Below are 27,474 nucleotides of genomic sequence, written 5' to 3'. Positions count from 1 at the left end.
TAATGTCATCTCGCAGCATTTCATCAACTTGTCTCTTCATTGCCTCACGTTCTCGCGTCGAAACCCTGTACGGACTCTGACGGAGTGGTCTGGCATTTTCTTCGGTTATGATTTGATGTTTCGTGATTGGGGTCTGCCGAATTTTCGATGACGACGAAAAGCAATCTTCGTATTGCAGAAGCAGGGCCTTGAGCTGTTCGTGCTTATTGTTCGGAAGTCTGGGATTGACGTCGAAAGCTATGGGAGTGGCTTGGTTCCTCTGAGCACGTTCCGCAGAATAGGCGAGGGCGAATGCACTGGTGGCTTCGACAATTTCTTCGATGTATGCGACCGTTGTTCCTTTGTTCACATGTTTGTACTCATTGCTGAAATTCGTGAGCATAAACATTGCTTTGCCTCCTCGCAGCTCTGCAATTCCTCTTGCGACGCAAATATTTCGGGTGACCAACAGATGCTGACTGCCTTCAACGACGCCTTTCAAGTCAGGTGATTTAGGAGCGCCGACTGAAATAATGACGCTTGAGCGAGGAGGAATGGTGCCTTGTTCTTCCAGCACATTCAAGGCATGGTGTCCTGACGGCGTGCGCGGTGGTAGTGCTCCTTCTGTGGATAACGTTATCGACTTCGTTTTTAGGTTGATGACAGCACCATAGAGGCATAAGAAGTCCATGCCAAGGATGACATCTCTCGAGCAACGCTGTAGGACTACGAAGTCTGTAGGATAAATACGGCCGTTAATGGTGACTCTCGCTGTGCAGATTCCTGCAGGCGTTACAAGATGGCCTCCGGCTGTGCGGATTTCAGGGCCTTTCCAAGCTGTCCTAACTTTCTTTAACTTCGCGGCGAACGACCCACTGATGACAGAATAGTCGGCTCCAGTATCGACGAGAGCGGTCACACTGTGGCCGTCGATAAGAACGTCGAGGTCGCTAGTTCGCCGTCTCGCATTACAGTTAGGGCGTGGCGTCGGGTCACGGCTGCGTCGGCTTGTTCTGCTGCTTCCATGTTGCGTCGTCAGGCCACCTTCGGTAAGTGAGTTTTCGCCGTCAGGGCTTTGCCTGGTTGGCGTTGTGTTCGGAAAGCTCCGTCGCGGCGGCGTCGTCGTCGGAGGATCTTCGGTAGTTCGTCGCACAGCAACCGCACCTCCACCGGTTGCTGCCCTTAGTTTCCCGGATCAGGCTAGGAGACCAGCCCCGCGTTGGGCCAGAGTACTGCCGGTGGTGCGGTGACGTGTGGCGGCTGGGCGACGGCGAACGCGAAGGGCTTCGTGGTGTCCACCGAGTTCCTGTCAGGTAGTCGGCGATGTCACGTGGTCGTTCTCCTGGCTGTGGGCGCGGTGCATTGACGGCGAAGCCACGCAGTCCCATCTGTCGGTACTGGCAACGGCGGTAAGTGTGTCCGGCCTCGCCGCAGTGGTAGCAGAGCGGGCGATGGTCAGGGGTGCGCCAGACGTCAGTCTTCCTTGGTGCACTGCGCTGGGCTGCTGGAGAACGGTATGACGTTGGTGGGGGTGGTGGCGGCGGTGGCGTCTGTCGACGGAAGTGCGATAGGGCGGCGTTTTGCGTGGACGGGGAGGAGCGTTGTGGCACAGTGCAGCAACGTAGCTCATAGCTTCCGGCTCGGGCAGCGGTGCGTGGGGAATTTGAAGTGATTGCCGAACTTCTCGCACAATGTCGGCGATTGAATCCACTTGAGGCTGCGCCGAAGGCAACAGCTTGCGCAGCTCTTCCCGCACGATCGCTCGGATCGTTTCACGCAGGTCTCCGGAGTTACTGGCTTGAGCAGCAGCGAAGTCTGCAGTCAGGCGACGATTATACTGTCTGGTGTGCATGTCCAGGGTCTTTTTGATAGTGGTCGCTTTGGCTGCAAATTCTTGGACGGTTTTCGGTGGGTTTCTCATCAGTCCCGCGAAGAGCTCCTGTTTGACCCCTCGCATGAGGAAACGGACTTTTTTCTCCTCAGGCATGTCTGGGTCAGCGTGACGGAATAGTCGGGTCATTTCTTCTGTGAAAATGGCGACATTTTCATTTGGTAGCTGAACCCGGGTCTCTAATAAAGCAGCGGCCCTCTCTTTGTGAGCGACGCTCGCGAACGTTTGTAGGAATGCGCCGCAGAAAATATCCCACGTTCGGAGCGTGGACTCCCGATTTCCGAGCCAGGTCCTTGCGGTGTCTTCCAGGTAGAAGCACACACGACGGAGCTTTTCTTCGTTGTCCCAGTGGTTGAGGGCGGCCACACGGTCGTATGTTTCTAGCCAGGTTTTCGGGTCTTCAAACTATGACCCATGAAACGTTGGTGGTTCCCTGGGTTAATGAGTGACGATCGCGGGCTGGGATGCTCCAGTTGTCATAGTCGCTGCAGTAGAGGTCATGGCCTTGGCTTTCCGCGCCTTGTCTTGTAGAAGCCCGTACTCCGGTGGGAGACCTTGCTGTCGGCGGCTTGTTCGCTGCTCCTGGTTGGCGTCGGTGTCTTCTCCGCGACGTGGGCTGGGTTCACGGCTTGACGGGGGCGTCCGGTACATGAACGAAGCAGCACCTCCACCAGATGTCACGGGGTCGTGACGTGGCCGAAGACAGGAGACTTCTTGTTGGAATTTAACTGTTTATTTGGGCGAACCTGTGCCCGGTAAAAGGAAAGTCCAATTACAGCAGCAGTCTCGCACAGATAGCAGTCTCGGACTGATAGCGGCGAACGGAGCGTCGGCCTTCGATCAACAACTGACAAGCGACGAAGCGCGTTGGCATTTATACCCTTGCCGTCGAATGTTCTAGCGTTATCGCTGGCGGTGGCGTAGGTTCCAGAACAATCTGTACCGTTCGCACAGTGGGCGTGATCTTATCGAAATGATCTACTACAGTCCGGAACCTTCTCTAAACCTGCAGGCGTGGTTTGCGCCGAGAATGGTGTGGTGTTTCGGAACGATAACAAAAACTTGTGAAATGGAACGTGGCAATATGAATCCCTCATCAAGCCCCCTATCTGCGCCCGCTGCAGGGCAAGCAGCGTACAGGCGCTCCATCTCGCCAAGACCGTCGCTCTCAGCGCCCGCTGCAGTACAAGCGTCACAATCACTTTGCTGAGCGTTCAGCATACCTACCAACCTGGAAACAGAGAAATTCGTAAAATCCCGGAGTGGGAATGGGGTGGGGGAACGGTTACCGGCTTTTTTTTTTAATTTTGAAGCTGTGATGGATTTACCTTTAGCAACAAGTATAATCGCATTTGCTGCCATAAGTCAAATCGGCACGCTGAATTATTTTCCTCCATTTTTTGGCACGAAAAAAAGAAAAAACAAGACAAAACATTGCAAAAGACATTGGGGGAGGGGGCCAAACGCAAGCGCAAACATCGGCGCTGCGGTCTCATAATGGCTTGGAGTGGCCAAACAAACAAGGGTAGGGTTTTGCAGTAAGGTAAGAGTCTATAAGGGGGAGCACAAATTCTCCCGTCCGAAATTTCGCGCCATCGAAACAACTAGCAAAATATATTTCCATCAAAACAACTCGTGTATGCCCTCCTGGGACACATGTCAACGGACGGCACGGTGCTGCTGGCTGCAGCGAAAGCGCAGGCCAAAGCTTTGGCTTTGCTCGCTACTAGATTCTTTGGACACGAACAGCAAAACTCTTCTAGCCTTTCTTACGTCTTTAAGGCCCCAACTCCACGCACGCGTTCGCGCGCGAGATTCTACACGCTGGCGCGCTCATGCGTTTGGGGCGCCTGTGAAGGGGGAGGGCGAGCGACCACATGAGAGGCGCGCGAACGCTCACCGCCCCGCGCTAGACTTGCGCAGCCCAATGTCGCTAGACCACACTGGCCAGAACTGCCTGACTACAGACACACATGCGCACTACTAACAGGCCGCAAAATAGTTACTAAAACGCATAAAAGCATTTCTTTTTCATTTTGAGATGCCGAAAAAACTGTTTCTTGTCGACGCGAACTATCGACACGACTTGACACACACACACAGCAGCCGAGCCTAGCCACGAGCCGAGCATCCGAGCCAAGTCGGCGGTTTTGTTTACTCGGTAGCGCAGTGTTTCGACATCGCCTCCTCTGGTTTTGCTTACCGCTCTTTTCAAGCCCGCTTCGGTTTATCCTGCTTCATCGAGGGAAAATGGTCGCAATGCTGACTCGCAGCCATCTGTTCCTGCTAGCTACGCGAGTAGCGAGGGCGATCGCCAGAAGGCGGCAGCGAAGGCAACGAGAGCACCGTTGCTGGGTGCGGCCTGTCTTCTTGGCGCGAAAACAGGAAGGCCTGTACCACACAGCCGTGAGTATCGTGTTGCTATTTCGCAGTGCATTAATGCCTAGCCCTATTATTGTAGGCATGGCTAGCTGAGTTGGTTAGTCACAACGGGAATTTTTGTGTGTTTTCTGAAAGCTGTATAGCGTCATGACCAACAGTGGGGTGCACACGTTGTAAGCGCTCGCTTCTCGTCTGTTGTCGGCGCTTTGTTTGCGCGAGCGAAGCATTCCGCCGCCTTGTAACCCGCAGCTAGCGTGTTCCTTTTTGCGCAAAAGAGGTTAAACAATGTGTGCCGCGCTAAGAAAACGTTAAATGCGCTTGGTATAAATTAAAATAAAATTCCAGAGTGCTCTATATGCCCCATTTTATTCACCAGATTTTGTAGCTGCGACATGAGCTAGCTCCCTTAAAGATAGTACCTGTGCATCTTGTAAATGCATGATGAATTATCTACCCTTTTCATAGCCCGTTGGAGCTGGCTTACCCGGTGTACAAGTAACTAAAATGGTTGTGTCCATCTTCAACAGTACACTTTCTTTCTCCCTACAGATGCGTCGAATGCGGGAAGGCGACCAGCAGTTTTTTTTTAAGTTTTACCGCATGTCACCCGCGCTGTTCGACAAGTTGATGGGCTTTTTGCTGCGGACTTCACACGGCAGGACTTCATACGAGAGCCCCTGGAGCCAGGCGAAAGGCTTGCAATAACCTTGAGGTTGGTACAGGTTGCCTTCTGATGCTGATGCAAGAACATAAACATGTCAGTGAACAGATCATAGATGCATACGTCAGCTTATACAAATGGCTTTTGCATTGTGAAATGGCGAAATGGGCGTTGCAATCATTCATGCTTTCTCACATTGGCCAGATGCATTGGCCAGATACAGATGCCCCTTCGTGTCAGAAAGCAATATTGCCATTTGCATGTTACCTAAAGAGGCAATCCTGTTCAGAGTTTGCATGTTATCAAACACTTTTGTTGCAGTTGTGCTGACCATGTATTGTGAATCGGAGGAGAAATTACTTTTTCTGTGTTGCAGCTACCTGGCTTCAGGGCTGGACATCTGCAACGTGGCCCTCGCCTACCGTGTCGGCATTGAAACTGCCCGGAGAAGCATTCACGTGACCTGTAGAGCCATTTGGGCTCGTCTGAAGGACCACTTTATGAAGGTGGGTAACGTCAGAGCCTGTATAAAATTTTCTTTCAGTAAATGGTACACTTCATATCTGCAGTACAAACAATTCCTTCGAAGACTCTGTTTAAATGAAAAAATTTTTATTATTAACAGTGCCTAAGGCAATTGTGATTAGCAAATACAATATATCCCTATGGGCTTTGAAAGCCAGGTGAACTATGTCTATTTGATTACTCTGGTTTTCAAAATGCAGTAATCGCACCTTTGTGTTGTCGAAATAAAAAATGGGGTGGTAAAATGCATTGCGTTGACCGTGTACAACTGGGCAACAAAAGTGACACCATGCCTTCAGCATGATTGGAAGCTTACACCTTGTACAAAATTTGGTTCACCATGCCGTGGATCCATGCCCAAAGAGCATGCACAAGAGAAAAGTGAATGTCATTTTTTCACATTCCACCTCACAAAGATATTTAGCTAAAAATAGGTCTGTTCGGCCTACAAGTTTGTTCCTGGTTTCCAATTTATTCCAGGTACCAACCAAGGCTGACTGGGCCAAGATTGCTGGCGACTTCACCCGGCGTTGGCAGTTCCCAAACTGTTTGGGGGCTGTTGACGGGAAGAACGTCGCCATCACCTGCCCGCCGAAATCTGGAAGTGCCTTCTTCAATTACAAGGTAAGTCACTCTGGCCATTTATGCACGTATACTGAAACGAACAGCATTAATTCGGGAGGAGTAGTGTGTCCTTGTCTGCTGGAGAATGTGTGGTGGCAACATAGACAGCCAATGTGCACCACCCATTTGTAGGGGTGCGGTGCCAGTAGCATAACTGTGACAATTAAAAAAGAAATGTTGCTAAGTGCAGTGGTATAAAAAGTTGTCTTAATTATTTTCATTTCAGTAAGCTTCCAAACTCTGTAATGCAGAAAGTTGCCTAAAATTCTTCACCCCTTTCTTAAATTACCTTCTAATTTAAAATGCTTGGACAACGTCCAGAGCCTTGCCCTGCAATGCTATACTTTTTTTTCTTATGTACCACTTTTGAATGGTGCACATGGGCTCCAGAAAGCAGGGGAGAGAGGGAGACAGAGAAGGGGACTGAGCTCGCAGTTTGCCAAAACAAAGGAATACAGCCCCGTGGTCTAAGTCGTTTTGCCAGAATACTTCATGTATGCAGTATTCTTCCAGTGCTGCGGCAGGTACTTATGACAGCTTGATTTGATGTTTACTTTGAAATTTAATTTCAACAGAGGTGTTTTTCAGAGCCCTTACGGCTAAATTAAATTATCACTGTGCATGCCAGAAATCTTTCACAATGAGCTGGTACAAATAAATGCGTGGCCAGCATAGGTGATTTTGTAAATTTTGTCATACTTTTTCTTTGTAATCGCTTATTATTGTAGGTCCCACCTACACATACAACTTTACATGTGCTAATGTTTGGTTTGACGCCTACTGCTGCAGGGTACTTTCTCCATTGTGCTGATGGCCGTGGTCGACAGCTCTTCGAAGTTCGTGCTGGTCGATATTGGGGCAGAGGGCCGCCAGAGTGACGGCGGAGTGTTCAACAACACGAAGTTTGGGAAGGCCCTAACCGAAGGGCAGCTTGACATCCCCTCACTGGGGCAGCTCCCAGGCACCACAAAGGTGGCGCCGTACGCTTTCGTCGGGGATGAAGCGTTCCAGCTGCGGCGCGACTTTATGCGCCCTTTCCCTGCTAGACTCCTTGAAGATGAACGAAGAGTGTTCAATTACAGACTAAGCCGAGCACGGTATGATATCAGGCACTTTCTTTGGGTATGCTGAGCCTGCCATACTCAATTTTATACAAACACAGAAAGCACTTGAAATAACATTTAATGCACACTTCGCACAAGACATCGATGAAGAAAAATAAAAACAATGAACACAAAATACATAGCTTAAAAACAGTGGCTCTAATTTCACAATATAGTGCATATAGTCAACCCCGTAGCTCAAGAACAGTGGCTCTAACTTGCCGACAAAGCAGCTGAACGAAAACAGTTCAGAGGAAAAACATCCAAAAACAGCAGGGGCACATAAAAAGCTCACCAAACTTAGTACAAACCATCATTATGACAAAACGATCTCGCAAGCACAAGTCAAATTGAGGTGTGCACCGTGGACAATGTTTGTGACCCCATCTCAATAACAAGTGTCCTTTACCCAGCTCAGAAAAATAGGGCATGCGTAGCAGCTTGTGCGACTTGTGATTAACCTTACATTACAAACATAACTGCTGATTTGAATTAGCTGTTCACGTTGCTTCTTAAGAAGGCCGTACAGAAATAAGTGCAAAAGATTTCTTTATGTACAATTAATGAGCATAGGGCTTTTATTCTAAAAAAACGCGAGCTTATGAGCACTGTGCCCATTTTACGTTGCCATTCTTGTAGCTGCAGTTTTAAAGAATAGTCTAATGAATTGGCTTTGAAAGGTGGCTGCTTCTAAAACCTGTTTTGTACTATTATTTCATTTTACCAGGAAATGTGCTGAAAACGCCTTCGGCATCACAGCGACCAGGTGGCGCATACTGCTCCGCACCATTCAGCTTCTCCCCAAGAATGTGGATTATGTAGTGAAGGCAGCATGTGTACTGCATAATTTCTTAGCGGTCCTAAATGAGGAATCGGACCAGATCCTCGACCAAGAGGACAGGTTCGGAAATGTGGTTCCAGGACGGTGGAGGCAGGGCATCCAGCAGACGTCGGGGCAGGGGCATGTGGACCCCTGCTATTTCCCGCTTCAGGGATCCCAGTCACGGAACTTCAGTGCAGATGCTGCGGATGCCAGGACGCTTTTCTCGGCCTACTTTTGCAGCAGCGCTGGAGAGGTACCGTGGCAGTGGCACCAGCCCGGAGTCTCCAAACAAGGGGCCCTGAAGCGCTTGGAAGAGCAGGGGCTGCACCCATTTCGCTGAAGGTAAACTTCTCCTTTAATAGCAAAGACACCCTGAATCATGTTTAGCCATGTAATGTTGGCCCACTCATATTGCACCATGCCTCATATTGCAACATGCCTCATTCTCTATGCCCACGCTTTGTCAGCTCTAAGGACAAGAAGCACCACACTTCAGCTACTGTTAAATTGCTGGATCACTTCCAGAATCTTCATGCGCATGCGCAAGTGGTCTTCCTTTTTTACTTTTCTCATTGATTTCACGAGCGACAATGCAAAATAGTGATGGTCGTCCTGGTCCTCTAGACTGTTTGTAAGTTTTCCAAGGTGCTCTACAAGTAAACTGTCATTGTCGTCTTTCTTTTGTCTTTTTTTGGGTGGCTGCATCACAGACATGCTGGCAAGGCTGGACCCCTGGCTTTCCAGTGACGTTGCCGCCAACCCAAGCGGTGACGCAGTTCCCAGCGGTGATGGTGCCGACTCACTTGACTGCGTAGCTTCAAGGGATGACATTCCTTGTTCCAGTAGCGACGGACTACACTCAACTGACACCGCCGGCGCTGGATAGAGATCAGCGGGGTCATCAGTCTGATCTAACTCGATGGTGTCAAACTGGCTCGGACACATGTCTCTAAAAAGGGTTTCCGGAGTCTCCTGCCGTGCCACCTGTCGAACGTCCTCCTTCCTTTGCCTCCTCTGGGACTCGAAATTTCCAGAAGTCCTGCACAGCAAAAATTAAGGTGTATGTATTAGGGTATAGGTGTGTAATAAAGTGTCAATGTTTGCCCTGAAAGATGGCAAAATATTCCCACTGTTAATAAATGTATGCTTCTTACAACCATAGTTTGTGTACTAGCACACTCATTGCTGCATTGTGTTATACAGAACGCCTCATGGATCTCGCATGCCATTCTGAGTTCCTTTTTTAACTTGCGGCTGCCGGCAGACCCTTTCAGCAAGTTAGTGTGTTTACACAGGCAATCGTTAATGCAACGTCAAACATGCCAACATTCCCATTGTTAATAAATGCATGCTTGTTACACTACAGCATAGTGTGTGCGAACACTATAATTGTTTTGTTTTTCATTATAAGGGGGGAGAGGGAAAGTAGATTTCTTTGTCCAGTTTAGTAGGGCTAGCCTTCCATCCTAGGCATCAGCCAGGTGCCTTTGGGTCCTAGCAGAGTCTTCGGCTAACTGAATGTCCCAGAGCTGATCTGCCGGATCTGAGCTGAGGAGCAGTCTCCCACTGCTCATCACTAACAATGATGTAGTTCTAAGAGATAGCTCGAAGCAATTCCCATAATGTATGTGCAAGATCTGCCCCCTGTTTGCATCCTCTACAGCTGTCTGAAAGATGTCCAGTATAATGACTGTATGCAACAGGGTTTGGGCACCTTTGGCACCACTTGTACATCTGAGTAGTCTAGAATTTCTATATGCTTCCAAGAACTGCAAGGGAATCACTTCTGCATCTGGACAAAACTGCTTCTCTAATGAGCGGCCCCACCAATCACTGTGAGCAATAAAATGCTCACTTTTGTTGGCTTCAGCGTGACATAATCAAGCAAGTTTTAATTACTGTAGGTTTCCACTTTTAGAGCATCCCTAGTTTAACCCTCGCATTACACCGCACGTTACAGATGCGGTTTTGGTACTGTTGCAAGCAATTTTTAGCTTTCAATAATCAAGACTATTCTGGTGCGGGAACGCGGGGCACGGCGCCAAAGTATGCACATTGGGTGTGTACAGGACAGAAATACACATACGCAAGAAGCACTCTTTGTGCGTTCTTACCTTTACTCGTCGCGTTTCGTGTAAAATTTTGTGGCGTATTAGCAACTTTCCCCAGCATTCCCGAAAGCGGCAAGGCTCACAATCACAAGCTACTTTATTCAACGCGAAAAATACGCGAGCTTTTCTCTTTCGCTAGTTCGTAATGCCAATAAAAGCGTCAATAAACTTACTCTCGGAAGGTCATGGTGTCGCGTAGGAACACCAGCTGCTCGTAAAAGGGCCACGAAGCCGGCTGCACTAGACTGTCGGCAGGCTGGTTCCCTTCATCGCCCTCATCTTCAGTGTCGGAGTCGGCGTCTTCCGCGCCCATGCCGCTTTTCTTTTTTTTCTGGGCTAGCACGAACAGCCTTCGGAACTTGTCCCGCAAAAACTTCCAGCGCTTTTGCAGCGCAGTGATGCACTCTGCGTAGACGAAATGAAATATCAGCCACTGCTTTCAACCCAACCTGTCAAGCCGGCGGAAACGCGCCGTACGTACCTTTGCTGGCCTTCCCCGGATACATTATTTGACCCACTTCTTTCCACAGGGCATCTTTGACTTGCCGATTCTTGTGGTCCTTGTGCGTGGCCAGCCACAAGGACGTCCGGCTGGCCACACAAGAGATTAGTTTTTCGTTATTGACCGCCATCGCCGACAACTTGCAGAGGGCGGCCATTGCGGCTGAGAGACAGGAGGAGCGGAAGCCCGCGGCAGCGGCGTTTGATTGGCTGCTGCCGAGGGAGCAACTTCCGGCGCGTGTAAAAATATCTGGCATAGCCAGATCTTTCCGAACGCGCGCGCTTCGCCTGGCGCGCCGTCTCCGGCCGTCACGTGGTAGCGCATAGGCGCGTGAGCGCGTGGAATCTCGCGCGCGAACGCGTGCGTAAAGTTGGGGCTCAACGCCTTTCATCCTACCGCTGAGTCAGCCACGTGCCCTCAGAGCTCGTAGATCGCTATCGCACCGCCGCGACCGTGGTGTGCGTGGCGGTCTGCGACAAACAGTAGTTTTGTTTTCAATCCACGTGCCATCAAAACTAACTAAGTTGTTTTATGCTATCTATGGTCGCAACTGCCGTGGTTTTCTCCACAGAGCTTGCGGAAAGCAGCGTTGCTTTGACTGGACAAACAGCACACGCACTGCAGAAGACAGTGCCTACACTGGTCACCCGCGTACTTTTGAAGCTTGGAGCACGCTGTCCTGGATCTGCCTTTGTTCGACAATTTCGATAATGAAATTCATATCACACGCCGTGATTAAAAAAAGTGTTCAGAAAATTCTAATTTCGGCCCAAAAGACATATTAATTTGACTGGAGAATTTCACAAATTCGTATGTCGTAGTTTCGCATTACTGAGAATCTACTGCAAGTTTTAGATGAACGCCTCTCAAATTTGTTTATAATGCGGTGGGCTCGCAAAAAGCCTGTAACAGACTGGCCTGCATATTTGTCAATGCGGCCAGATCTCACACACACATTTTGATTTTTGGGAGATTTTCAAGGCAACCCTACACACGGATGAAACGGTCGCAATCCAGGAGTCTCCCTGACAATGCGGGAGACTTCGCAAGTATGTGATGATGATAACACCAATAGAGTAAAACCTAGTGAATTCGAACTCTGTTATTTCGAAATCCTGCTTAATTCAAAGTATTTCCACAGTCCCACATTTTGCAATACAAGTTTTAGCGGATAATTTCAAGCAGCGTTCAGCACAAGTCTGGTTAATTCGAACACTTTGGCTGCAGTGTGCCCATTTCCGATCCTGTTTTCGCCGCAAATCCGAGGAAACGATGGACCTTAAAAGCCACAAGGCAATGTACTTTAGCGATACTAATGAGTGGTAACTGAAGCACCCCTGCCTTGCTACTTCCAGCATAAAAAATAAAATTATATAAAAAATAACGGTCTCGTGATCAATTAATATATGCGCTTGTTGAAAACACGACATGCTTCACTGCAGTACACTAGTGACGTGCAGGCAGCATGTCGCACGCTTCTCGCAACGTCAGCGCATCCCGATTTATTTATTTTTTCTCGGAATTTAAAGAAATTAATAAAAAACAGTCTGGAGAAATCAGCGATGTATAAGAACTGCCGAGTGCCCGTTGCTCCAGCAATTCGCGCACTTGCACAGCTGGCGGAGTTCCTGCCTGCAGCACCTACTTTGAAAACTCTCGTCGAAAGCTTCAATAGTATTGTTTTCCAGCGAAAAATTATTCCGAATTTTGTTACACTGTCGATCATTAAATTCATTGTTTTACGAGAAAAAATGGGCGAATGGTCACATCATGACGTGCTAACGCAGCGAGAAGCAGGCGACATGCTGCCTGCATGTCACTACTGTGTTGCAGAAGATGTCTTGTTTTTCGCAAGCACGAATTTTAGTTGGTCATTTTATTTTTTTGTTTCTTTGCGATGACAGCAGTTAGGCCCGGAATCCCTCCTTGTTTGAGGCAAAACTGTGACCAGTTATTACTGGAAAACATGACCCTTAGAGCCAGAAACTACCCGGCACAGCAAATGACTAGCTCTGATCCATTTGAATGATTTCGTTCAATGCATTCCACGTTTTGAATGTTCTGTTAATTAAAAAATGCTTAATTCAAAGATTTCTCACGGTCCCAGTGACTTCGAATTAAGGTGGTTTTACTGTACAGTCGACTCTCGATAATTTGAAGTCGTTTAATTGGAATTATCGGTTAATTGGAAGTGGAAAGGGAGTCCCGTCAGTTATGCATGCAGTTCAACAGGAAGAAATTCTTGGTAATTGGAAGCTAGAGGTCTGAAATTTCGGTTAATTCGAATTTATTTTCAATCAGATTCCTGGAGGAAATCGTAATGTTTGTTAAATTTCCTATTTTCGAAGTGCTAAACAACAATGTGTGTCCGACCGGCACCCAAGGGCATCGCAGTTGACCACAGCACCGCAGCTCAAAGCGTCAGCTGATGGCATCGCAGCTGCATGCAGCGCCCCAGATCGCCAAGCGGCTGCTCTGGCAGTTCCTGTTTCGGGCCTCATTGTTGATTGATTGATTTGTGGGGTTTAACGTCCCAAAACCACCATATGATTATGAGAGACGCGGGCCTCATTGTTGATCTCGTTACGGTGGTGTGCAGACTCGGCGTTTCCACGTGCGACGAAGCTCCACGTGCATTTACTATGGCAACTCGCGGGCCTTATCAAACGCTTGACTTGGCGACGAAAGTCAAAATTTTGAAAGAGGGTGAACAAGGAGGCACGGCCAAGCAAGATATTGCGCAGAAATACGGCATCAAGCCTAATACCCTGTCTAACATCCTAAAGAACAAGCGCTCGGTACTGGACGCATTCGAAAATGACCAGTTAAGATGTCTCGCAAGAAAATGCGCACCGGCGCCCACCCGGAGTTAGAGCAAGCGCTGCTCATCTGGATTCGGGAGACTCGAAGCAACAGTCTTCCTCTCAGCGGCGATATCGTTGCAGCGAAAGCGTCATCGCTTGCGATTATGCTAGGCATCGAGAACTTTGCTTCATCCGATGGGTGGCTCACACGGTTCAAGCAGCGCCACGATATGGTGTTTAAAAACGTTAACGGGGAAAAGGCTGCCGTCATCGCTGAAACATGTTATACGTGGAGGGAAAATCAGCTTCACAAATACTTGGGAGTATATCGGCTGGAAGATACCTTCGATGCCGACGAGACAACACTTTTTTACAGAATGTTGCCCGAGAAGAAGCTGACCTTTAAGGACGATGACTGTGCCGGAGGGAAGCGTAGCAAAGAAAGAAAAAAAGAGTGTCGGTGCTGATAGCGGGGAACATGACGGGCACTGAGCGATAGGCAAAGCTGCTAAGCCTAGATGTTTGAAGGCCGTGAAAACGCTGCCTGTCGACTACGCGTCTAACACAGTGATGCTAGCGCTGCGCCAATTGCGCCAGACTGCGCCAATGTGCCCTGGCTGCTACAACCTGCTACATTTCCTCAAAAAGTGTACGGCATGCAATCCGAGCCAAGCCAAACCATACTCGGCTTTGTCGGTTCTCTGGCCTTGTTACAGTGTTTGTACCACGACCATAAAGGAGGTCGTCGTTTGTACAGTGTTCTAGCACTGTGGCCTTGTTGCGGTAACTGGCGGTCGTGCATGCTGCTTCAGTCCATTGAGGTGCTAGGTGCGTGAACGTGAACTTGAGTTCGTGCGCGGGACTGGGTGGAAAGCCTCGTCGACTGCCCTTGGCGATGGCGTTTTCAAAGCTGAAAGGTTTGTGTATTTTCCCTGTGTTTTGCGCATTTGATACGCGTTCCACTGCATGTCGATAAGAATATCATTTCATGAGCACGTTTAGGCATAGCAGATGATGTTTAGGCATAACAAATGATGGAGCGGCTTTTTTTACCTTGACAAGACTAACTGATGGCTGATTTACTGTATATTACTGTTGTAATGGTGGTAAAGCACGCACTCGAGCAATTTTACTCTCGGATTTTAATGGGCGAGCTTGGCGTTATCGGAGGCGCTTTGGTCGTGTCGTGAAGGTGCTGCATGTTTGTTGCCGGAAATCCCGGCCCGCTGTCTTTAACAATAACACTGGTATCAGCGGCCTATCGCTTTATATCGTGACAGTGCTGACATCAGCAAAAAAAACTTGCATGTGCAACGCGTGGCAGAGTCTAGCTTTGTGTTGTAAAATAGCGTACGCTAAGTTAGTGTTCAGCGTGGTCACCCGCTAATCCGGCACTTAACGTCGGTCTTCAAGAGGGGTATGGCGCATGCGCAGTGGCAACGAATGCAAACACAAAGGTTCGCGTATGCTATTCAAAGTCTCCTCAGTATTTATAGTAGTCCGTCCCGCTGCTGGTGTTTTTGGTTGGCGCTCGCCTGATAGCTGTCGAATCGCTCTCGAATTTTGATAGCATTTTCGTAGTAACAAGCAATTTTAGTTTGCCTGCTGTAAATCTGCTATTATGCAAAAATGAAAACATTTTTTTTCTTTCTCTGTTGTGCAGGCTGTTGCACAAAGTTCAACGCGGACGTTCTTCACGAGAGTGATGAAAATGGAGACAAAATATCAATATGATGTCGTCAAGCGGACGAAGTAACTGCATTTTGTGTTTTTTGTAATCAAAGTATCAACTGTAGGCAACATGGCGTAACAGCAGTCAAGCGACATGCAACCATGAAACGGCATATTGATGCTACCAGTCGTCATCGAGACGCTTCAGGTGTGCTGCAGCGGCCGAAAACAATCCAGCCGACTTTGAAATTCGGTAGTCCAGGGAACGTTTTGCAGTGTGACCGCGTGACAAACGCAGAAACTCTGTTTGTGCTTGGCATGACTCTCAAGGGCATCCCATACTCGTGGGCTGACGCAGCGACTGCCTTGTTTCCCAAGGATGTTTGGAGATTCCGAAACAGCGAAGCAGTTTAGTTGTAAGAGGTTCAAGGCATCCTACATAGTTAGTGATGGCCTCGGGCCGTATTTCAAGAAACTTGTGCTTGACGAGCTGAACAAGCCGGATGTGTTTTTTTCTGTTAGCATTGACGAGACCCCTCTTCCTGAACAGAGGTGCCAACAACTTGATGTTGTAGTTAGGTATTTCTCTAATAAAATGCAGCGAGTTGTTGTGGAACACCTACAGTCTTTCCGGCTGGGCTCTGCGACTTCAGAAATTTTGGCTAGTGAAGTGCGGAGAGCAATGATGGACCTGCCGCAGAAAAATATCATTTGCTTTTCTACAGATGGCCCTAATGTAATGAAAAGCTTCAGAAAAAAATATGCAGGAAGCGTACCGTGACATCATAGACGTAGGAGAGTGCTGCTTGCACAAAGTGCACAACTCATTTGCCCGCGGCTTGAGTGCCTTTGGCTCGAATGTCGAGGCTGCTGTGGTCGATGTTTATTACTTTCTTAAGAATTCTTCGGCTCAGAATGAATTGTTGAAGGCAGAGCAGGTAGCTTTTAATCTGTCAGAAAATGTGTTTTTGCGTTATGTCAACTCGAGATGGCTCACTGGGACCGGCTGTGGAGCGCTTAACTGAGCAATTCCTGGCTGTGAAATCCATCGTGTTATCAGATTCAACCAGCTGCCGTGCAGGCCAAATGCGTGAGCGCTTGAGGAGGGCATTCTCTGACAAAACTCTGTTCGCGAAACTTCTATTTATTAGAAACGTTTCCGAAATTTTCATGTCATTCCTATCCGTTTTTCAGGAAAGTGAACCGCTGGTGCATCGTCTGTATGAGGAGATGGTGGTTCTTGTGCAGAAGCTTCTTGGCCGCTTTGTCAGATCTGAAGCGTACCGTTTGGTAAATGGGAAAGATTTGCCATGTTTGGACATTAATTCACCCGCAATCTGGAAGGCCTCTGTGGAGGTAGGGGCAGACACAGAGGCAGCAATGTCAAACTGGGATCCAGCTGAGAAAAGGGCATTTCGATTGGGTGCTCGAAATTTCAACCTAAAGGCCACTGACTACCTGCTGTCAAGACTGCCATTTCAAAACATGACACTCCGGAGCCTGCGATGCCTCTCTCCAAATGACAGGGAAGAATTATCAGGGTCTGAGCTAAGGTGCCTGGCTATGAAGTTGCCTCAAGTGATACAGCCTGGTGAAATTTCGATGCTGATAGATGAGTACACTGTTTTCCAGCTGGATACACTTGAAAGCACCGAGAACATTGATGAATATAGGCGAGCTGCCTTTGACTTGAAGAAGTGTGATGGAACAACCAAGTACCCACTTCTTAGTAAACTTGTGAAGGCCTTGATTAGCATCCCCCACGGCAATGCTGATGTAGAAAGGGGTTTCAGCGAAAATCGCAGGTTACTGCAGGACAGGGCTCGGCTGACACTAGAGAGCATCAATGGCATTCGCCATGTTGTGTCCTATGGTAAGCGCTTTGACTCTGACCCCAGTAGCTTCACTATTACACCTGAGGTTCTCAAGGTGGTGAGAAATTCAAAGAAGAGGTACTCTGAACGCCTTGCCTTGGAGAAAGAATAGTCAGCTAAGCGGCCACGTGAGGAGCCTGAAGCAGGCCCAAACAGTGAAGGTCAAGATCTTCAAAAGGAAGTGGAGACTGCTAAGAAGATGCTCACAAATGCTGAACTTCTGATTGCCCATGGTCTTAAAACAAAGGACTTTGCCGAAGTTGAGAGTGGAAATTCTCTTTTAGCTTCAGAGAAATCTCGACTTGAGATGGCCATTCAAAAAATGGCTTGAAGTAAAAAAAAGCCTGCCCGCAATTGATCTTTCTGTGCACTTCTGATAATTTTTTACATTGCTATTATCTTTTTTGTGCTTGTGACAGTTTTCTTTTGTTCTTTTCTTTTTACACTAGTTCATTGGAGCTCCGAAAAAGTTTTTCGGTAATCATTTTACATTTGTTTTTTTAATGCTGTGTATTCACATTGAGTAGCCATGTGTTTGGATGGTACCCCTGATTGGTATACCAGTGTACTGTGTGTTGTACGTCGATGCTTTTGTAGTTGATCATTAGCCATGCTGCTATGCGGGAGTCATCTTACTTTCTGAAAAGCTTATTCCAGTTGTTGCTGAGGATCATGCTATTTTTTACTCCAGAAAAATTTGCTGCGATATTTAACAGGCCATTTCTGTGATCTTTGGTGTACAAGTATGCAGAAACTCCTGTTGTAATCATTTTGTCTTTAGTCAGTTTCTTAATGATGCCATGTTTCTATATCATGTTCACTGAGCTGTTTCTGTGATATTTATGTACAAGCTCATCTGCGATATGTTTCCTAGTCACTTGTAATAAAGTTCTGTGACTCAGTGTTTCTTTATCATCATTTTTTGTTTACTAATTGCAGTTAGGTTAGATGATGGTAATAATCATAATTCCGGGTTCTTTTAATTCTTTATTGTGCTTGAAATTCATGCAGAACATTGCTTTTTTATTGGCTGTCTATTATGAATACAGTGCATGTCTTTGAGATTACTTCAATTACCACCTGCTCCAAAAGCTAGTTTTGCTGCTCCAAAACGCAATTTTGCCTGCTCCAAAAGCTGCTCCAAAGTGGCCTAAGTCAGTAGCATCACTGCTAACAGGAAAGCGTGGATGACCGCAGACCTATTAAAGGAATGGCTGACAAAACTGGATCGCAAGTTCACGTTATCTAAACGCAATGTATTGCTCCTTGTGGACCAATGCAGTGCACACATGAATGTGCCGCCCTTGAGTGCAATACGTGTCGCCTACCTGCCAGCGAACACTACATCGGTGTTACAACCACTGGACCAGAAGATCATCAAAAACGTGAAAGTACTGTACAGGAAGCATCTTCTTGAGCGGATGCTGTTGTGTATGGACAATGCAAGTCAGTATGAAATGAGCCTCCACAGTGCTATTCATATGCTGGCGCGAGCGTGGGGTCGCGTAAATGATGAAACCATTGGGAACTGCTTTAGGGCGTGCGGCTTCATTTCAAGTGGTGCAGATGATGACGCGTCTTGTACAGTTGGGGAAGAAGACACAAGTGAGCTTGACGTTGATGGTCTTCTGCCAGCTCTCGGCGACGTCCCTTTTGAGGAGTACATTGCCACTGACAGTTCGGTAGAAACGTGCGGTGCACTGTCAGACGCTGAGATCGTGGAGATAGTTCAACCCAGCGATCCTAGTCACGAAATTGAGGTTGACGACGACGCCACCGCAAGTGAGCCACTACCGCGGGCTGCTGATGTAGCCGCAGGCCTTGCCCTCGCGCACAGTTCTTCGCTGCTGAGAGCAACGCCGAGGGTGCACTCGGGCACACATACAGCCTGCAGGACTTGCTTTTTGCTGCAAGATTCAGCAAACAGAAGCAAACAGCAATCACAGATTTTTTTTCTTATAAACTGCTTTGAAATAAATTTATTTTTCGTTCATTGTGCTTAATTGGAATTCCGCTTAATTCGAAGTTTTTCGCGGTCACTGTGAACTTCGTATTAACGAGAGACGACTGTACCTTTACACCCTGCAATGTTCGTCGGTAGGGAACCACTGTTCACTCATAAATTGGTGCTAGCTTTTTTAAGAGATGTTCGCTTTTACCATGTCATACACCCAGGCATAGCGTAGCGCGACCTCTCAAGAGAGGTTGCTGCTGCAGTGACTACATTGAAAAGCACTTGCCTCGCAGCCCTTAGACACAAGGCCGCTGATGAGACACTTGTGCTAGTGCCAAATATTTTTACACATATTTTTATTATCAAAACCTTTTGTCACCAATTTTTACTATCCATATCACGCCGATGTCATGATTTTAATACTTACGTTTTTACCCGCATTAGAGCAAGGAATTTTAAGGCCCCTATAGAGCCACGACACATATCATTGTCCACATCTCTTGTCAATAAAATGGCGCTCTTTGGCCATCAATTGTCCCTTGCGCCATAAGGGGCCACACATCCCCCGCAGGGGCGCCTGCGCAAGTAGGCGTTTGGTGTGTAGCGACATCACGGACCCGAGCTAACAGGGGAGTCCGTTTGCACCACGAACTTCGTCCCATCAACGTAGTTGTCAAACTTCAGCAGTGCAAACTTGATGGCGAGGCACTCCTTTTTGGTCACGAAAAAATTTTTATCTGTAGGGACCAAGGAGCGGCTGGCAAAGGCCAACGGCTGCAACATGCCATGGTATTCCTGTAGGAAAACAGCTCCTAAACCGAGATCGCTCGCATCAGTTTGTACAACGAACAGTCTGGTCAGGTTGGGGAGCTTGAGCTGTGCTGTCTCCGCTATGGCGTTAGACAGTCGGCAAAACGCCTCCTGCTGCTCAGGTCCCCATTGCCACTCAGCAGACTTACCCAAGAGCTTGCTCAAGGGCGCCTGCAGTCGGGCACAAGGCGGAATGAAGGAACGGTAAAAGTTGACCATTTCTAAAAAAGTGGCAAAGGCCATGTACCGTAATTACTCGAATCTAACGCGCACCTTTTTTCCGGTTAAGCGAGTTCATAAATTGCATGCGCGTTAGAATCGAGTACAAACAAAAAAATTACGGTCAATCTATTGCCATCGGCAAGTCCAAAATGGCCGCCCCCTTTGTGCGTCGGCATGGCGCGTCCGCCATTTCTGCCTATGTGTTTCCCATGTGCGGCACTTCGTACGTGTGCTGAGGAGTTCGTCATCTTGTAGTGCATTAGCATCGACGGCATGGAAGGGCCGACTTCTAAAACTCGACGAGTGCACCACGATGCAGCTTATAAAAGAAAAGTCATCGCGTGTGTCGAAACAGACAGAAATCGGGCCGCATCGCGGTCGTTCGGAGTTCCCGAAACGTGTGTGCGGGACCGGCGGAAACAAAAGCAGAAGATTGTCGACAGCAAAGCTTCACTCAAAGGCTTCAGTGGACCACAGCAAGGTCGGTTTCCGCAAATGAAAGAGCTGCTCGGCGAGTATGTGCTTGAGCAGCGAGCGGCACAGCGGCCCGTGACGACAGAACTGCTCCAAGTGCGGGCTATGCAATTAGTCTTAGAAAAAGGTCTAATGCGGAGCCAGTTTAAAGCGAGCAGGTGCTGGCTAACTAATAACTTTATGAAGAGGAAAGGCTTTTCCCTCCGAAGGGGAACATGCATATGCGAAAAGTTTTGTGGAGGAGTACGATGAAAAGCTTCATAGTTTTCAGAGGTTCGTCCTAAACTTGCGGCGCAACAACGGCTACCTGCTAGGGCAAATCAGGAATGCCGATCAGACGCCTCTTTACTTCGACATGCCTGGCACCAAAACCGTCGAGAAAAAGGGGGCGAATCAAGTTCGCGTGCTGACATCGGTCCACGGTAAAACTACAGTGACGGCAATGCTCTGTTACACGTCAGATGGGCACAAGCTTCGCCCGTACTTTATATTTAAATGGAAGACGCTCCCGAAAGGAGTAGTTTTTTTAGTGGTGTGATCGTGCAGGCCAGCGAGAAAAATGGGTGCGCGTTGCAATCGATGTCTTACGTTTTTTTTTTTTTTTTTCGCGGTGAAAATCGGGTGCGCGTTACAATCGAGGGCGCGGTAGAATCGAGTAAATACGGTACGTCCTTGGGCACGGGAAAAATCGTGGATAGCTCGGAGGTTCTCCCGATCTGGCTTGATGAAGCCTTCGCCCAGCGTAAACCCCAGTAACTGAATATGGGTCTGCGCTAATTGGAACTTAAAGGGATTTAATGTCATCCCGGCGGTCCTCACCCTTTTGAGTACATTGGCAACATGGGGCAAGTGCTCTTCGAAGGTTCATGAATAAATCACGATGTCGTCGAGGTAGCACATGCAGTATGGCCACTTTGCTTCCCCGAGGACGCGGTCCATGAGTCTTTGAAACGTCGCAGTAGCATTGCAAGGACCAAAGGGCATACGAGTAAACTCGAACAACTTTCTGTGGGACGTGAACGCAGTTTTACAGTGGTCACGGTCGACCATCCAAACCTGTAGGTAACCTTTAGAGGCGTAAAGCATGGTGAAGTACCATGCATCAGCCAGGTTTCCTACGATGGAGTTTATTGTGGGGAGCGGATATGCATCCTTACGAGTCACTCCATTCAGACGGCGATAGTCTACGCAAAGGCGATGACTACCATCTTTCTTAGGCACCAACACAATTGGTGACTCCCAGGAGCTAGACCAGCGGCGAATAATGCCAGCCACAAGCATGTCGTCTAGCCACCCAATGATAATGTCCCTCTTGGCGAGACTGACGGACCTGGGGTTACACTTCAAAGGATGCGCGTCGCCAGTTTCGATCCCGTGGCTCACAATATCAGTCAGTGCAGCCCGGTTGATCAGTGAACAGCTCGTCGTATTGACGCAACAGTGTCGACAGGCGAGCCTTCTGTGTATCATCCAACTGAGTCGCGCAGGTGACCAAAGGATGTAGTGCCTCTTCGTGTCATGCCGGTCGATCCAAACAGGGATTTCGAGCCGACGAGCGGAAAACACCAGGGTACGACCCCGAACTTGGCGTGCATCACGCTTTGTGCCGTGCCTCTCATTCCCGAAAGGAACTGTGAGAGGGTGAATGAGTTGAGCAAGGGCTTGGCCCTGAACTCTGCCCAGGGCACGTTTCCGACGCTTCTGCGGCAAAGGCAACGGTAAGTGCCGGCAGACTGTTGAACGGCTTGAGCTGGCAAAATAGGCCATCATGATAGCCGCCATTCGCAATGTCCACAACGATCCCGGTTTTAAGGAGAAAGCCCCGACCAAGAATCACTGGAACATTCAGCCCTAGAAGATGAACAAGACAGCAGCGTCTCATTCGATCTCCCCATCTGACAGTCAACATTGCAGCGCCTGCCGAATGGGCCACGCCTTTCGCAAGGGTGAATGTCGTTCGGCTGTTTCGCAAGCGCACTGAGTGCTTCTGCAAGGACACCTGTTCGCCGAACAATAAGACAGTAGAACCCATGGTCCAGCAACGCCGAAAATTCACGGCCGGCAATATTGACCAGAATGAACGGCATGTGCATATCGGCAAGAAAAGTGCTTGCCCTGCACGCAGTGGGAAGAACCAAAGGTTTGGTCACTCGTGCATTCGCGAACGACCCACAAACCAGTTTCCCTGCCTCGCAAGAGGCCTGGATCTGGTGCACCCCCTTGCCATGTGCCCTCGCTCACGGCGGCGGTAACAGCGCACATCATCACGGTCGATTCTCTCAAACTGAGCAGCCTCTAGCTGTCGTGATCGGCTCGCTACGTTATCACAGGATACGTTTCTGCGAGTGTCACCTCCCACATTACGTTGGGTCGAAAAGCGTCCCTTTGTGGAGGTTTCAGGTGGTGCAGCGCAGGCTTGTAGATTTGAAGATCGAGAGCCCGATCGCTCAACTCCCACGCACAGCCGGTTGCAGCCACAAAGGCGGCGCCGAGAGGCTGTTAGCAATTTTCTAGACCTTCTCATCGGCAAATTCGGCAATACACTCAATATATAGGTGTAGTCCTGCTTGTTACACTCATTTCGTGGGGTGTAGGGGCGTGAGTTATACACAGCATATTACACCAATATGGGTGTAATTTGGTTTACAGTGTGGCAAAGGCAAAGAAGTGAACAGCGAGATATATGCGCAAAGTGGGAAAGCCATGCTTTGCAAGAACTCCTTCAAAAGTATTCGCCACGCGATATGTTTAACGCCGATGAAACGGCGTTATTTTATAAGCTGCTGCCAAGTAAGACGTTGACCTACAACGGCGACACCTGTGCTGGCAGGAAGAGGAGCAAAGAGCGCCTTACTGTCTCGGTCGCAGCAAACATGACCAGGACCAAAAACTACCGCTGCTGATCATAGGGAAGGCCCTGAAACCTCGTTGCTTCAAGACCATCCGCACAGTACCAGCAGAGTATACAGCAAGGCATGGATGACGCGGGAAATATTCAAACAGTGGCTGATAAAGCTCGACCGCAAATTTTAATTAGCTAGCAGAAGAGTGCTCTTGGTAGTCGACAACTGCTCAGCGTACATGGTTGACCTGGAATTGGTCGATGCAGATCGGTCGATCTGCATCGACTGCGATCTGCATCTGGTCGATGCAGATCGCAGTGCAGTGGTCTCTGCGGCACTTTCATCGACGACAATATCGCAAAAGTGACTGGGGGAGAAGCACTCGGCATCAACGTGGGTAAGGACAATGATAATGAGGCATTGACACAGCCCACAGCTTCAGAGGTAATGGAGGCTATGCGTGTCGTGCGCCTCTTAAGCTTCGAGGAAGATGAAGAGGATGCTTTCCACCACGTTTGCACATTAGAAAACAAAACTATGGCAATCACTTTCAAAGAAAGAAAGCAGAAAGTAATCAGATTATTTTCGCAAATGAATATGAATATTTTGAGTGATTTTGAAACAACCCGGTCTCTATTCTTGCTCTTTTTACAATGAATTTCGTTAGTTTGAATTCGGTTTAATTCGAACTCATTGGGCATCCCTACGAAATTTGAATTTACAAGCTTTTACTGTACACTGTCTTCAAGGAAAGACCCAGAACGTTGCAGAATCTTCGAAAGCAAAATCTGGCTGTTGTGTCCGAAGACGAACTTTGCCTCCCGGACAACAGTGGAAACTACAGCTGCAGTGACCGTGCTGTGGTTTAATAAAGGACATTCAATCTTCGAGCACGCGCTAGAAGGGCTTAGTGTAGTGCCACCAAATCAACTGATCACCCTGGGCAATCCCGCGACCAGAGTAGAAACCAAAGAATGTCTGCGTGTGAAACAGACGAGGCAAAGGCTCATCATTGCAATATGACGAAGAAAGCACGCCTCAATGCTTCCCTTCTCAAATGGCGAGAAGTAAGTACATATGAAGCAGGACAATATTAAGTGCTCTAGCTTTGTCACTTCTATACTCTCACAAAGTTTCGTGCAAATCGCACTGTATAATCATGAGTAAACATAATTATAACTTTCAAACGTATTTTTCTCAATTTCCATTTTGAGGTAAATCTCGCATCTTGTGCACAAATTTTTTTACACATAAAATAGTCCAATCTCAATGAAATTTTGCACAGATCTTCAGCCACTCTAAAATACGAGTATCTACTTAAGGTTGCAATATAAATTACATATTTTTGGTCCATACCTTTTGGGGGTGCTGACACCCCCTGTAAAGTTGTTTGCGCCGTGTGGTGCAGGTGTCTCAGCGAAAAGCCGCATTTCGGGGGTGACAACCGCCGGGAGATAGATGGCGTATTGTTCACGTTGAGTACCACTGTTGATAGAGTGGTAGCGCAAGTAGTGACCCCTGGCGGAAAGCAAGCCTTATTGGCGGGCGATAATTGAGTGAGCCTTTTCTGCGTGTGCCGGTAGCTGCGAAAGGTTGTCTCTCGCGGTGGGTCTGCCGTGTACGGCACCGCGGGCTGCCTGCGGTAGGCCCACGTGGTGGGTGAAGCGTTGGCGACGCCCCCTTTGGTGTGTTATTGTGTTTGTTTTGTTGTGTGTTTGTCATGTTATTGTGTAAGGATGTCAGTGTGTTAATTACAATTGATGTATCATTCAACGGATGATATCGTCTTCAATAAGTTAAATAAATGTATGTATGTTGTTGGTTTGTACCGACCGCGTCAACAGTGTCCTTTCACTCCAAGAGTGCAGCGTGGCGCTCGTTCGCCTCGTTGAGACTCCACACTTGGCGCCCAACGTGGAGCAAACAACTTTACAGGGGGTGTCAGCACCCCCACATTCCCCCAACCTTAAATCAAACCATATCCCGAAAACAAAAAGATAAGCTACACAAGCTTTAACAAAAAATGACATCACATGTCCATAATGTCCTTGAACCACGACACTCCCACCGGTCGACACTGCTGCACTGTCTGGCTCAACTTCACCTCAGTACCGGCCCCGCAACATCAACGTTGCCGTCGGCGCGACGAACCGTCACTAGTGCCGACACGTCTACCAGTTGTGACCAGCACTCACGAGGGCGCTGGACTGCAGACAGTTGCGCAGGTCTAAAAATAATTACAGTTATGAAATCAATCTGAACGATAAGGCGCATTCGATTACATGAGGTTTGACTGACCGTGTGCGAAGTAAGGCGTCATCTCCTGGGCGATCAGAGCCTCTCTGCACGTACGAGATATGCAAGCACCATTACCTCTCAAGAAGAGTGCTGCCCCTGCCACACTCCTCGCTGTGCAGGGCCCAAGCTGTTACTATCAGAGTAATCAAAACAAGAACCTACCCGAACCCTGCAGCACTCAACACAATATACCGCGAACGATTCTCAAGCCCGCATTGGCCTTTGTATGGCAGTTATGCGGACTTCGAGCATGTCCTGTAGGGCTGTGCCTTTGCCAGTCCCCTCTTCCAACAAAAGGAACTGAGCAAGCTAATTAAGCCCAGGACCTCGTCTCTCAAATCCTGGCCATCCAGAGGGCCCCCGCGAGGGCAGTCAGGTTCAACCTGACCAACCTCGTGGGGGCCTAGCCAGGTGACGCCGAGTTAACTCGCGTATATTGTGGCCCTAATAAAGTTATTTCACTCACTCGGTTATGAAATCAGCACTGCAAACTTTACTAACACCTAAAATTTCAATGATCTGGGTCAAGAAATAATAAAACCTTTTTCGAGTAGCATTGCCCCTTAAAGGGACACTAAAGTCAAATAACAATTTACGTCGGAGTGAAAGCTCAATGTACGACAACATCGAACACGACAATAATATCAACAACAGTGCCCTACTCACCGAGAAATTAAAGTAAATGCACAAGAACACATGCGCCGCAGTAGGACATTCTCAAAATGATGCCGATGACATCAGACGTACCGCCTACAATTAATCACTATAATCAATCTAGCTGCACTAAAAGAACTTTCCGTGCATCAAGAGACGCAATAAAATGCTGCTTGTTCGTTTCTGTTTGATTCATGAAAAAAAGAACTGCCAGACATTACTATGGAGAATGGCGCAAGTTGTTCAATCATTCAATTTTTGCGAAGCTACACAAGACAGGTGACGCCATCTAGCGGGACGCAATTGAACCAAAAAACGTCTGCAATCTGGAAGCCAATAGCGGGAAATTGATCAATGGTCGTTATTGCTGCTGTGGCTCCCGCTGCTTTCGGTCTGCTGCTACTAGCGCAGTAAAGCCGGGCAACGTTGTGCACGGCAACAGTGAGCTTCATCGATTTACCAAGTCCCGGATCCCTCGCGGACGGCCCGCGGACGCGCCTTGGCTCACAGGTGGCTACGTCACATGCACGTGATCTAAAAATCCCGAGCCAGCCCGAGCGGCCTCGGGCCATCTGCGCGCTTGATGCTGACTGCATCCGCTGTGGCGTCTGCTATGCCTGGCTATGCCGTCTGCTCCCTCCATAGCTGAAACACAGGCCATAACGCTGACTCATTTGCAACCTAAACAGCAGTTAGGTGGTGAATTAAACCTATTTCTGTTGTGATGCAACTTACTGTTAGTGAACTACTCAACGCGTGCGCATCGTAGACCGGTGCGGTCGTTCTACCGCTGTTTCTCCTAGCAAGTATAACGCGTGTTTGCCCGACCTTCGGGAATACTCACATGCTCGACGTGGCCCAGAACACCACTGATGACAAGAATTGGCTGCGCAAACAATGCGAAATCCAGAAGCATGCGAGAAGCGGACAGAAAAGCAAAGAGAGAGTAGCACATCAAAAATTTCCCGTGTCTAACTTAAGATGGCCGCACAGCATGCGCACCGCGCTGTCGTCTGCCAGCTGTCCGAAAGAAATTGTTGGGACGGCCCCGGGCCGCTTGCAGGCCGCCAGGCACGCGAAAAACCAGCAAGCGTACGAGTGATCCCGGACCAGTGGGCGGAACTTCCAGTTGGTCCCCGAGAAAAACTAATGCAGCGCCGGCCTCTGGGGCCGTCCGGAGCCGTCCGGAGCCGTCCGGGACGTGTAAATCGATGAAACTCAGTGACGTGGGTCAATCCGGTCGGTCCGCTTCTCGAGGAGGGTAACTTG

The 27,474-nt window shown here is 48.5% G+C and overlaps 2 protein-coding genes across 4 annotated transcripts in view; both read right to left on the bottom strand.

The window, feature by feature from the left end:
• The window catches only part of LOC119170729 (KICSTOR complex protein ITFG2), a 123,827-nt gene that overhangs the window by 28,717 nt on the left and 67,636 nt on the right, over positions 1–27,474 (bottom strand). The window contains exon 15 of one of the 3 annotated variants that reach the window (XM_075886809.1): positions 17,925–18,857. The exons of 1 other annotated variant lie outside the window; for it this stretch is intronic. The gene's annotated coding sequence lies outside the window, so the exon portion shown is untranslated. Of the gene's footprint in view, positions 1–17,924; positions 18,858–24,426; positions 25,596–27,474 lie in introns of those variants that run through there. One more of the 3 variants, XM_075886807.1, reaches the window with a different exon arrangement.
• LOC142796365 (uncharacterized) lies at positions 7,226–17,772 on the bottom strand. The gene is made up of 2 exons (XM_075886810.1): positions 10,273–17,772; positions 7,226–9,027 (listed from the first exon to the last, which is right to left on the bottom strand). The coding sequence occupies exons 1-2, from the start codon at positions 10,410–10,412 to the stop codon at positions 8,481–8,483; spliced, it is 687 nt and encodes a 228-aa protein (XP_075742925.1). The 5' UTR covers positions 10,413–17,772; the 3' UTR covers positions 7,226–8,480.

The sequence above is a fragment of the Rhipicephalus microplus genome, chromosome 2, assembly GCF_043290135.1.
Source record: "Rhipicephalus microplus isolate Deutch F79 chromosome 2, USDA_Rmic, whole genome shotgun sequence".
Classification (NCBI taxonomy): domain Eukaryota; kingdom Metazoa; phylum Arthropoda; class Arachnida; order Ixodida; family Ixodidae; genus Rhipicephalus; species Rhipicephalus microplus.
This window is presented reverse-complemented; position numbering and strand designations above follow the sequence as displayed.

What these genes read in the sequence shown, in the direction of transcription:
- LOC142796365 (XM_075886810.1), bottom strand. Translation starts at nt 10,412, where the DNA reads ATGGGCGCGGAAGACGCCGACTCCGACACTGAAGATGAGGGCGATGAA. An exon ending in GACACCATGACCTTCCGAGA is followed by an intron (nt 9,028 to 10,272) that starts GTAAGTTTATTG and finishes TTTGCTGTGCAG; the next exon opens with GACTTCTGGAAATTTCGAGT.